The sequence below is a fragment of the Lathyrus oleraceus genome, chromosome 3 (genome assembly GCF_024323335.1).
Source record: "Lathyrus oleraceus cultivar Zhongwan6 chromosome 3, CAAS_Psat_ZW6_1.0, whole genome shotgun sequence".
NCBI classification, from domain to species: domain Eukaryota; kingdom Viridiplantae; phylum Streptophyta; class Magnoliopsida; order Fabales; family Fabaceae; genus Lathyrus; species Lathyrus oleraceus.
Window position 1 is genome coordinate 346,048,351 of NC_066581.1, and position 13,539 is coordinate 346,061,889.

General features: G+C 35.1%; 1 protein-coding gene across 1 annotated transcript; it reads left to right on the plus strand.

Moving 5' to 3' along the window:
* Nucleotides 1–9,622: 9,622 nt before the first annotated feature.
* LOC127131226 (uncharacterized) lies at nucleotides 9,623–12,128 on the plus strand. The gene is made up of 3 exons (XM_051060157.1): nucleotides 9,623–10,228; nucleotides 10,750–11,161; nucleotides 11,410–12,128. Exons 1-3 carry the CDS (start codon nucleotides 9,623–9,625, stop codon nucleotides 12,126–12,128), a joined length of 1,737 nt encoding a protein of 578 aa, XP_050916114.1.
* The last annotated feature ends 1,411 nt before the right edge of the window (nucleotides 12,129–13,539 follow it).

Genomic DNA, 13,539 nt, shown 5'->3' on the forward strand with positions numbered 1-13,539 from the left:
TGCATTGTACATGATGGTGGCCTATTTGGGAGTTGACCTAGGTTAAGTCCAAATAGAGATTTATGCCACGAGAAGAGTTCATGCTAGATTTTCATATTAAGAGAAGTTGTACAAATACCACATGGCTTTCAGAGGGGATGTTGAAGGTGATGATGAATAGGTTTTGCACCAAAGACAATGTACATTAAGGTCATACCTCATGTACTTGGTTGGCATTACCATTTTTGTGGACAAAAGTGCAACCTACATTAATGTAGTCTACCTGAGATACTTCATCTACTTAGAGCAAATCCACGAGTACAATTGGGTGTTGGGTTGGAATATGAGATAGAGAAATGGTCTAGAGGGGATGAATAAGACCCTTTTAAAAATTTGACTATTTTTTCAAATATAATATCAGAGTTTTTTCAAACGCATGGAAGTCTTAAAGCAAAAATAGAGAGCTTATGCTTGTATTGGAAATCAATCACGATTACACATACACAATTCACAATTACTATAGATTGTTCAAAGAAAAAACTCAAAAAATGGCCAATTATATCTTATTGATAAATTGTAAACTACTCGAGATGTGTCCTTTACAAAGTTAACAGTTGTTACAGGATTCTAACACCACTAGTCTGAGGATTATAATCAGAAATAAAACTCAATTAGGTTCTGATTCTAACAAAACCTACACTTAGATAATAAATTGGTACCGACATGAATTAATGATAAACTACGCTAAAAAACAAACACATAAACATGCAATAGCCTACAAAAATTAAATGTGTGTGTGTGTGTGTGTGTGTGTGTGTGTGTGTGTGTGTGTGTGTGTGTGTGTGTGTGTGTGTGTGTGTGTGTGTGTGAGAGAGAGAGAGAGAGTGAGAGAGAGAGAGAGAGAGAGTACACCGAGATGTATAATAGTTTAACTATATCGTCCTCGTAGGAGCCTGCTCCATTCTTCAATGGCATCTCATTGGAAGTTTTTCTTCCACTATCTTTTGACAAATATTACACGAATCCGCGCAATCACTAATCCATAATAATTCTGAGAAAAATAAATCTCCTATTTGGATCTTAACTTGTACACAGCCTTTATGTTGAACTCTCTGTAAAATATTTACTTGATTTTGACTTCTTGAGTCTTCCAGCTTCACCAATCTGCTTTAAGTTTTCGTGTATGGCAATCAAACCTGATCCCACTGATTTCTTGAGTGATGTATGTCTGAAGATTTAGAAGAACTCATACCATGTCTATAGGCTTCCACACAACATTACCAAGGCAAACCTAGAGAGAAGAACCTCCTTTTCCACTGGAATTTGACACTACCAGTTACAACAACCAAGATCTTGCAAGCTTCTGATAATCCACATTTTATGAGTTACTACAAGTCCTGATTCTTAGTAATATCTTTTTTATATCATTTAGTAGTTACATTTATTTTATTTTGATATTTTTATAGTAGTTTGCAAAGAGCACAATAGGTGCTCTCTTATGTAGTTTTTATCTGTTTGTTTCTTTTTGGAAGGTCAGTTCTTATGAGCTTAGGCATGATAGTCGGGGACAACAACTAGAAGTCAAAGGAAAGCACAAGGTTGGAATCAACTACAAAGAAGAGAGAAATAACAACTGCATTCCAAGGGCATAATTGGTAGAGATATCCATTGCAAGGAGAACTTATTTGAACGGATAAGAACAAAGGCGCTAGAAGACAAAAGGTAGTGCGTAGTACACCCACTACGCGTGCCATGCACCAAAAAGACAAACATCACATGTGAAGGAGAAGAGCGATCCAAAATGCAGCGGAATTTAAAAAAAAACTCCTTTAGTGATCCTTATGAATGGGCATGATCAGTGATAGAATCGTTACGTCTTGTGGTGATTGAAACCTTTGATGTAGATCTACAGAGCAATCATGAACATTGAATGGTGACAACGCCTCTACTCAGTCCACACGAACGGATTCCTTCAATCTCAGTGCTAGCTGCTATGAATGAAGGCTTTGAGTGAGTGAGAGAGAGAAACAAAATTACAATTGCACAAATGCTTCTGCACAAGGGTTCTATTTATAGAACCACTTGTGTGGGTTGCAAGCTAAAAAGCCCATTTAAGTGTATGTGGCCCATATCTTATAATATGTCAAAATCACTTAAGCGCGTGGTACCTTACCATATTTCGTATTCTACTTAAGTACACCGTACCTTACGATGTTATATAATTCACTTAAGTGCACCGTACCTTACGATGTTCCTTAGTTACTTTATCTCTCATCAATCCGTCCTTTTGTGTGTGACCCTGTAGGTTTTCGCGACATTGACAATTATATTAGATCACGTATTTAACATAATAAATAGTGAGCGGTATCTAGCAACACATCACTACTACCCAAGACACGAAAATGTCATGTGATCTGACAAATCCTTTTGTGATAATACTTATGTGTACAATTACCCTTTTTCCTTTATGTATATATTAAACACAAGGCATAAACCGTGTCATCCTTGTCCAGTTCAATATTGGGCCCGTAGACATTTATCCTGTTACACAGGATGAGCAAATTCCATCTAGGTCACTCATGTACCTCAGTATGCTTCGTGGAGTACCCATCAACTATCTTTATGGTCATCCAATTACAGACAATGTTTGATCAGCAATAAGGCACTCGACTTTACATCTAGGGTCCATAGTGGTTTTAGGTCAAAGGGTAGTATACACCATTATCACCATGAGAATAACTTATGACACTTTGCATAACATTCTATATAGTATTCATATAGCGGGTTAATCCGGTATAAATATTACTCTTAATATTCATACCTATGTTTAAGACTTGATAACTCCTTATCCATAATCCATGAGATGTGATCATCGGTCTATATACATAATAGTCTTAATGCTTTAATGTTATCCTATTTCACAATAAAGCTCGACTCCGGATACTTCAAGAATAGTGTCCTTATGTTTAATGGGATCTCATGATTAAGTCACACTTGATACATTAAACGGACTAGCTATTCTAGGGACTTTATTAAACAAACATAATAAATAAAAAACCTTTTATTATTAATAAATAATTCGATATAAGTACCAAAAGCATTGGCCTCTATGGCTTACACCAATAACATGCACCTTTGTACATGCAATCTTCCATTTTATACCTTGTCCCCTACCAATGTTTGTACCTATATCCCATGATGTACGAATGAGAAGGAAAATAATGGAACTCTGTTGATTTGATCTTGGGCCTGATTTGATTTATTCTCAAGCCTGTGATCCAAGACAAATGGCAAAGCCCTAGCTCAAGCACATATAAAATCAAGTCTTGAAGATCTAAAACGAGTTCAACATATGTTAGAAACATTCATATAGAAGAAACCATTGAATAAAATTGTTGACTGAAAATGGAGTTTCTTCTTATCACCATCTCCAGTGTTAACTGTTGAATCCTAGCACGATAGAAGTTGTCTCTTATTTAATAACCATAATGTTGCTCTTAAGTTGTTATTCTTTTTTCACTTTGTATTTAAGAATGATTCGCTTAAGGACTAGCATTTTAGTTTATATTCAGCTCATTATGAGCTAAACCTCTGTTTTTTAAGCTATGAGAAGTTGATATAATGTAGCTTTTATGTTAAGTGATTTTTTGTTAATTATTTATTTTATCACATGTTAATATGCTATAAATCTATTTCTTTTATTGATTAATTTGGGAAAAAAATAAAAGCTTGTTGTTGTGAGAGATCCAACATCAAGCATATTTCATGGTAAAAGTGGTTAAAAATAGTAGTATAGAGATATTCACTAGAATAACTTCTTAGAGATAAGTAGATACAACCGTAAAGGATTTTCAGAGTAAAAATAGACATGTTTTAGGGTTACAAGTTAAGCTTAGAGATTTTTCCCCTTGCCCTAAAACATATGATGTTGACGTTATAGAGATACACCTTTATATCACTTTCTTACCTTTCTTGGAATGAAACAACACATCATGTACACATAAATGACTATGTTACATTAATGGATCATTACCCAACATACTCTCTATTATTGAATTCAAACCACCTTTTTAACATTGTTCTTTATCTGTTTACTATTCAACTGATCCTGTTGCAATCATATATTACTTTTATCTTGCTCATGCTTATTTATAGAACATAAATTTCTGCAAAATTAATCTAAGTTACTTTCCACACCCCGTGAGTTCGACATCCTTATTATTTTATCACTTACTACTTAAAACATATATGTATACTTGTATGTGGCATCATGTATTTTCAAGCAAAGCTTCCTAAAAAATTTTGCCAAACCTTCAAGAGTTGTTAGTTTCAAGACAGATTTCTCTCAACAATTACAAACCTCTCATGATCAAGATCTTAAATCAAGCTAGAGGTTGAAGATGAAATAAATTTTGTTTGAAAGAGATTTTGAGTTTTCAAAATTTGGAGGTTGTTGATTTCACAAAATCATAATGATTATGAAATTGCCATCACTTTGAAATTAAGATGACTAAATGAATTTATATGTGTGAAGAGTATAAACAAAAATAGATGAAAAAATGTTGTTAGATTTGAGTTAAGAGCATTTGTTGATTTGAGTCAAATGAGCAAGTAGAGTGGAACAAGATCAACATAAAAAACATGACCCATATTCATGTGATTCGAGTCATGTTGTAGCTCTGATTCGAGTCATGAGGGCTCATGATTCAAGTCATGTAAAAAGGTTGATTAAAATAATTTGGACAGAGCCAACTAGGAAAATGTGACAAACTGAGTGATTCGAGTCATGTAGAAAGTGTGATTCGAATCAAATGAGGCAGTGGCTAACATAATATATGTCATTCAAGTCATGTACAACCTGTGATTCGAGTCACTAAGTTGCATGATTTGAATCATGTGTAAACTATGATTTGAGTCATAGACACCAGGATCATCCTATTCTCCTCTATTTAATTTAATTTGAGACATGGGTTGTGAGTGACTTCAGTCATACACACCAAATCTCAATTTCAAGTTTTTCAAAATAGTTTGAGATTTCACTTCCCACATCACATGAACCAACTTCAAATATGGTTCTTGTACCATTAACTCAAGTAATTGACTAAAACCATAACGCTCATAATCAAATACAAATAATTGAATTATGCAATTCTAAAACGTATTAATTCAAAACATGATTCAAATATGTGAGATTATGAATGAGACTCAATAAAAAATAATAAATAAAATGAAAGCTTAAGAGACAAGCAACAAAATCGTATTGGGGTACTCCCCCTAAATATATTAGAGACATGCAACTTCAGTCTCCCAATTTTTTATGCTTGGCAAACTTTTACTTGAAATTGACTTGACTTTGAGCCAAAAGCAAATAAACGCTTTTGCCCCCCCCCCCCCCCCCCCCCCCCGAAACATTGCATACACACAACACCATAAAACGCATAAAACAATTCTAGAATATTACAACTTTTCCCCTATCTGACAAGATCAAAAGGAGGTAGATGGTAATGAGTCTAAAACACTTAAAACCCAACAACAAAGAGAAACAATTTTAGACAAACACATGAGCTAAGAAGGTAACAAGACTGTACAACATTAGAGATCAGATACATAACACGAAGATGGATATGCTACATGAAAAAAATATGAAAATAGACATGAAACAACAGTTTAAAAAACAAAATTAAGTGATTAAAACTACTATGAATGGAAGATTAAATAATTCATGAACAAGTATATGAATGCTCAAATGCACATAATTAGCAATACACTTTTAAAAATTATTTTAATCCAAAGATGAACAATCATAAGCATAATATAGATGAATGGATGAAATAATGAATGTAATAAGAAAACTAATGAACATATGTAGAACAAACATAGATGCAATGATATAAGAGTTATAGAAACATACCAAGAGGTTGGTGAAACTATGATTTGCTACAAAAGAGTGTTAGTGAAAAAAATATTAATAGTAAAAGAAACTAAACATAAATCTCAATCTATTTAAAGCACGAGGAATCTAAGACTCCCAATTCCCTACAAATGTTATGAAAAGGTTTCGAAGATAATGGTTTTTAAAAATGCCAGCAAGCTTACTTTTCGTATCAATGTATTAAAAAAAACATCCCCTTTTTCAACTTGATCTCTAAGAAAATGATGCTGAATTTATCTATGTTTAGTTCGTGACTGAAGTATTGGATTCTTAGTGAGGTTTATCGCACTTGATCGGAATAGCACCAAGTTTTAAAGTGTAGTCTAGTATTTGCTGCTTTATCCATAAGACTTGTGCCCAACAACTACCAGTAAATACGTATTCAGCCTCGGAGGTAGAAAGAGAAACAATATGTTGTTTCTTACTGTGCCAAGAAACCAAACATTTTTCAAACAAGTGAATAGTACCATTAGAGATTTTCCTATCCTACTTGCATCCTAAAAAGTCAGAATAAGAAAAACCTATTACGCTATATGCAATACCTTTAGGAAACCAAAGACCGTGTTGTGAGGTTCCCTTAAGATACCTCAAAAATTATTTTTACAATCTTAAAGTGGGATTCTCTAGGTGAAGCTTGATATCTAGCACACATATACACATTAAACATAACATATGGCCTACTCACTATTAAATAGAGTAAGGATCCTATAATACCTCGATATATGGTAATGTCCGTTTCAACTCCATTTTCGTCTTTGTCAATGATCACATTTGAAGCCATGAGTGTTGAGATGCTCCGCATATTTTGAATATCGAACTTCTAGAGAAGATCCCAACAATACTTTGTTTGAGTTATGAAAGTTCCTTCTTCTGCTTTCTTAATTTGTAATTGATCAGTGCATTTTGATGCACATTCTTCTATAATTATACTTAGGCATTTATCTAGTTTATTTTAATTATTTTACTATTTTATTATGTTTTTAGATTTAAGTTCATGTTTGCCTTAATCTATTTCCGTTTGTTATTTTCAGTTTTAGTGGTTATTTGATACCTGTCCACTGTTATGATCATAACTTGAGTTACGGGATATCGTTTTACAAGTTCTGACATGTGTGGAAAGCTAAGAGAAAGATATACAATTTTTATGTTGAAGCCAAAAGCTGATTCGGAGTGTAGACGTCACAAATAATTTGTTAAAGTTTCGTACTTCAGGAAATATTTTCTTTTGGGCCATTTGTTGGGCCGAATTTAGGTTTTTCGGCCCAGTTTGAATTATAAGTGAAACCCTTATTCTATTTAAAAGGGCAACCGCGGTACTGTAGCAAATACACATTATTCACGATAACTTTTTACTTTTGTGCGATCATGAAGAGGAACTAATCTTCTAGAGTCAATCTGTTGTAACCGAATTTCCAAGGCTTTGAGGTTTTTATTCTATCAATTTAATTTTGTTCTCTTTCAATTTTATTCTATGAAATTTCATTTGCTTAATCTGTATTTTATGGAATGGTTTTGATTAAATTCATACGATTGCATTCCTAACTATTAATCGTCGTTTTCGTCGCTTTGTCGTTAAATTGCGTTTGTAAATCGTGTTTGCTTAATTCACGATTGTATTTATCCGTTTACTTAATTCGGAATATAGGAATATAAATCTGTCATATATCTATTGCGCTTGTCAATCAAATTTGAATCGAATAGAGATCGAAGCAGCTTAGGGAATTGGTAGGTAAAAACCAGTGATTAGCCGGAAACTGAAAACAGTAGATTGGCTTATTTTATAATCACTTATTTTAATCACTTTTTTGCTTTGTTTTCTAAACCTACCACTAAAACATAAACCCCCCTTAAATCGATTTCATTAGGTTAACAATAATACAAGAATCCTTGTGATACGATGCTCGAGTTGTCGCTTCCGCTAAACTACAGTTTTCTAATTATTCGTTTTGACCTGTGTGCGATAGCGGATCAAATTGGCGTCGTTGTCGGGGATTCTTGTTGTTTTTAATTGTTAGTTTAGTCATAGGTGTCGATTGTAGTGTTTTGGCCCTCCGATTTGCTGTTTTGGCCAATTCGCGTCCTTTCGTCCCACCTGGTCCGTCCTGGTCCGAAAACCCGGTTTTCTGAAAAATTGTGTCCGATTCAAATTCTGTTTTGTCTACTAGGAGCAGAAAAATCGTGCGATCATTATTCCCATACTCTTGGAAAGAATTACGGGAAACCACCCTCAAATTTCCAAATTCATCTTTTTTCTATTTTTTATGAATTTTTTACTGTTAGTCTCGAAAAATTTCCAAAAAATTTCCAAAATTCTTATTTCGTCTAATTAGATTAAATTTTGTGTTTTTGTATTTTTCTGAATTTATTTTGATCATATTTCTTCTCTTTTTTTTGTTTCTGCCTAATAGGGACATTGTTGGCATTTTCGCATTTGTTGTTGCATTAGTTCTAGCTACTAGGTCTGGTTGTTCTGATCTTTTTTATTTTAATCTTGAGATAGAGAGAGCCTTGCACGCACGTCGTAGAGCAAATCAAGCTAGCACTAGTTCACCACCCGTTAGCGATTCTGATTTTGACTATTTGCATAACTTATTTGATTCTGATTCTGAACTTGATTTTAATAACATGGTTGAACAAAGAACACTAGGGCAGCTTGCTGCTCCTGATATGAATTACAATGATTTATGTATTGAATATGCTGATGTTACTGTTCCTTTTGAGTTGAAATCTGGTTTAATACACTTGTTGTCAAGGTTTAGTGGTCTTGCAGGTGAGGATCCGCATAAGCATCTTAAGGAATTTCAGGTTGTTTTCTCTACACCATTGAGACCTGAAGGAATCACTGAAGATCACATCAAGTTGAGAGCCTTCCCATTTTCACTACAGGGTGTTGCCAAGGATTGGTTATATTATCTTGAGCCGAATTCTGTCACGACTTGGAATGATTTGAAGAGAGTCTTCCTAGAGAGATACTTTCCTGCCTCCGGGGTTGCATCAATCCGAAAAGAAATATGTGGTATTAGACAGGGAAATGAGTCATTGGATGAGTATTGGGAGAGATTCAAACAATTAGTATCCAACTCCCCTCAACATCAAATTACCGAACAACTGCTTATTCAGTATTTCTATGAGGGATTGTTACCAATGGATAGAAACATTCTTGATGCTGCTAGTGGTGGAGCACTTGTCGATAAAACTCCAGTTGCTGCCAAAGCCCTGATTGAGAACATGTCACTCAACTCCCAACAATTCACAACCAAAAATAATTCTATGGTCCAAACGAAAGGTGTGAATAACATTCAGGTTTCCTCTTCCAACAAGGCTTTAGAAACCATAATTGAAGAGCTTACTTCTTTAGTGAAACAAATGGCAGTGAGTAAACCTCAAACAGCAAAGTTGTGTGGTATTTATACTTCTACTGAACATCCAACTGACACATGTCCTATTCTTCAAGATGATTCGGTCACTCAGTTTCCTCAAGCATATGCAGCTAACTTTTTCAGCCAAAGCAACAATCAGAAAGGGTACAACATTCCTAACTTGTCCACCAACAAATATCACCCCAATTGGAGGAACCATCCAAACCTTCAATATGGAAACCAGCAGCCCACCCAACAACAATTAGTCATACCCCTGCCATAACCACAGACCACTCCCCAAGTCTCCACCTTTGCACCTTCTGGACCTTCATTAGAGGATCTTGTCAAACAAATGGTTGTGAACAATCTCCAATTTCCGCAACGAACAGATTCCATTATTCAGACTTTGCAGACACATATTGGACAACTTGCCACTTCGATGAATGTCATGCAGCAAGCCCAAGGATCAAACCAACTTCCTTCCCAAACAGTTGTGAATTCAAAAGGCCCTAATGCTAATGTGAGTGCAATTTCGTTGAGATCCAGGAAGGTAACAGAACCAGCCCCAGAAAAAAATAAAAAAGTTCTTGAGGTAACACTTGAACCTTCTTCCGTTGTGATAGAAACTGAACCCTCTGTTGTGCTAGAAACTGAAAAAGAAAAAGAGAAAGAGTATGTGCCACCAGTTCCCTTCCCATATAGAATACTGAAAAATAAAAGGATTGATGATGGATACAAGGAGAGAGAGATTTTAGATGTGTTTAGAAAAGTGGCGGTAAACATTCCGCTTCTTGATATTATTAAGCAGGTTCTAAAGTATGCAAAATTTCTAAAAGACTTATGCACAAGTAAGAGAAGGTTGAAGGGCAATGAGAGAGTAATTTTGGGACGAAACATTTCAGCCCTTATCCAGCCTAAGCAGTCACCTGAGAAAGCTACTGTTTCATCCCTCAATCAGGTCATACCCCAAAAGTGCAAGGATCCATGAACTTTTGTTATTCCATGTGCCATTGGGGATAGTAAATTCGAAAATTGCATGCTTTGGCGAACAGAAGCAATGCTCACCCTATTGGAGTAGTGGAAGATGTGCTTTTTCAAGTTAATGACTTGATTTTTCCTGCAGATTTCTACATTCTGGACATGTATGGAGAAACAAATTCAAGCAGATCGCCCATCATTTTAGGCAGACCGTTCATGAAAACGGAGAAAACAAAAATTGATGTCGACGATGGAACCATGTCCATGGAATTTGGTGACATTGTCACAAAATTTAACATTTTCGATGCCATGAAACATCCCTTGGAGGAGCATTCTGTTTTTCATATTGAATTGATTTCTGAGTTGGTTGATGACACTTTTTCTGAATTATTTTCATTTGATTTTCCATCTCTATCTGGGTTTGGTGATGTTTATTCATGTGATGATTGTACTGACATAAACCTTTGTGTTGTATGTGCTGAGATTGATGTTGCCTTGCAGGGTAACATTTCTCCTACAGGTGAAGTTTTCCATGAAGTTTTTTATGCAATTGAAGCTCTTGACATCCCGATTGTCCCAAACACCTCATCCATTGAGCAACCACCTTCCCTAGAGCTGAAACAACTCCCTGAAAATCTGAAATATGCTTATTTAGATAGTAATGAAAAACTTCCGGTTATAATTTCTTCTAACCTTGATTTCGATCAAGAAAGTAAGTTTTTCCAAGTTTTGAGGAAGCATAAAAAGGTGATTGGGTGGACATTGGCTGACATACCAGGCATTAGTCCTTCAATGTGTATGCACAGGATTTTACTTGAGGATGGTTGTAAAACAGTGAGGCAGCCCTATAGGAGGCTTAATCCTTTGATTCTCGATGTTATGAAGAAAGAGGTAACCAAACTCTTGCAAGCAGGTATCATTTATCCTATCTCTGACAGTAAATGGGTAGGCCCAGTGCAAGTTGTACCTAAGAATCTGGACTCATTGTGGTCAAAAATGAACTTGTTCCCACTAGAGTTCAGAATAGTTTGAGAGTTTGTATTGATTACAGGAGATTGAATCGGGCTACTAGAAAGGATCACTTCCCTTTGTCGTTCATTGACCAAATGCTTGAATGACTAGCTTGTAAATCACACTATTGTTTTCTTGATGGTTTTTCAGGTTACTTTCATATTCATATTGCACCAGAAGATCAAGAAAAGACCACTTTCATGTGTCCATTCGGTACATTTGCTTACAAGAGGATGCCTTTTGGTCTTTGTAATGCTCCTAGCACATTTCAGGGATGCATGATTAGCATTTTTGCTGATTTTATTGAAAATTGCATGGAAGTGTTTATGGATGATTTCACTGTTTATGGTTCTTCATTTGATGCATGTTTGAATAGTTTAAATTTGGTTTTAGAGAGATGCATTGAAACTGACCTTGTTTTAAATTATGAAAAATGCCATTTTATGGTCGAACATGGAATTGTCCTGGGTCACATAATTTCTAAAAAAGGAATTCCAGTAGACCCTACTAAGGTTAATGTTATTTCTACACTTCCTTACCCATCTTGCATTCACGAGATTCGTTCTTTTCTTGGTCATGCAGGTTTTTACAGGTGCTTCATAAAGGATTTCAGCAAGATAGATCTTCCGCTATCAAACTTGTTGAATAATGATGTCACTTTTAACTTTGATGACAACTGCAAAAAAGCATTTGACTTCTTGAAGAAAGCATTGACCTCCGCCCCTATCATCCAGCCCCCTGACTGGACCCTCCATTTCGAGATTATGTATGATGCTTCAAACTATGTTATTGGGGCGATCCTTGCACAAAGAGTTGATAAGGCTTCCCATGTTATTTATTATGCTTCTAGGACTTTAGATTTTGCATAATCTAATTACACCACCACTGAAAAGGAACTTCTAGCTATTGTTTTTGCTCTTGATAAATTAAGATCATATTTTCTAGGTTCCAAGGTTGTTGTTTTTACTGACCATGCAACTTTAAAATACTTGTTAAAGAAGACAAAAGCAAAACCAAGATTGATTCGGTGGATGTTGTTGCTCTAAGAGTTTAATATGGAGATTAAAGATAAAAGTGGAGCTAAGAACTTGGTGGTTGATCATTTAAGCAGGATAGAGAGGGATGAAGATCCTTTTCCCATTCAGGATGACTTTCCTGATGAGCAGCTTTTACTTTTGCATGGGGTTACTGCTTGGTTTGCTGATATTGTTAATTATCTTGTTGCTGGTGTTTTTCCTGCAGGTGCGTCTAGGACACAAATTCACAAACCCAAGAGTGACGCCAAATGTTATGTTTGGGATGATCCATATATTTGGAAGTTTGGTAGTGATCAGGTAATTAGGAGATGTGTCCCCGACTATGAGATTGAATCTATTTTGCATCTTTCTCATGCTTCTCAAGTAGGGGGCACTTTGGTCCTCAAAGGACTGAAAGAAAAGTCTTAGATTCAGGTTTCTATTGGTCCACTATTTTTAAAGATGCCTATGAGACCTATAGAACTTGTAAAGAGTGCCAAATAGGAGGTATAGACATCACTCGTAAGACTGAAATGCCTCAGCAATCTATGCTTTTCTGTGAGGTATTTGATGTATGGGGAATCGACTTCATTGGTCCCTTTCCTATATCATTTAGTTTTCGATACATTTTGCTTGCTGTTGATTATGTTTCAAAGTGGATGGAAGTTATCCCCACTAGGACTAACGATTCTAGAGTTGTTGCAGATTTTGTCAGGTCCAATATTCTTTGCAGGTTTGGAATCCCCCGAGCTATCATAAGTGACCAAGGCACTAATTTTTGTAACCGCACATGGAAGCTTTGCTCCAGAAGTATGGAGTTGTGCACAGAATCTCTACCCACATCACCTATAAACTAATGGGCAAGTTGAGATCTCAAACAGGGAGATCAAACAAGTCTTAGAGAAAATGGTGCAACCTGTAATATCCCATATTTCCTTAAATGCTCAATTAGTTGTCAGTTGAGATCAATTGAGTTCCTATTTACTCTATTTATTATCAATTGTAACAATAGAGTAACCAGTGAACTTTGAAGAGATTAATTATTAATAAAGAGACAGACTAATATTAATAGGTACAAGAGGGGACATTTTTGGTAACATTAATAATTGGTCAATTGGTACTGGAAGATGAAATATCAATTTGGATATTTTTATTACTACCTAATATTATAATATATATATATATATATATATATATATATATATATATATATATATATATATATATATATATATATATATATATATATATATATATATATATA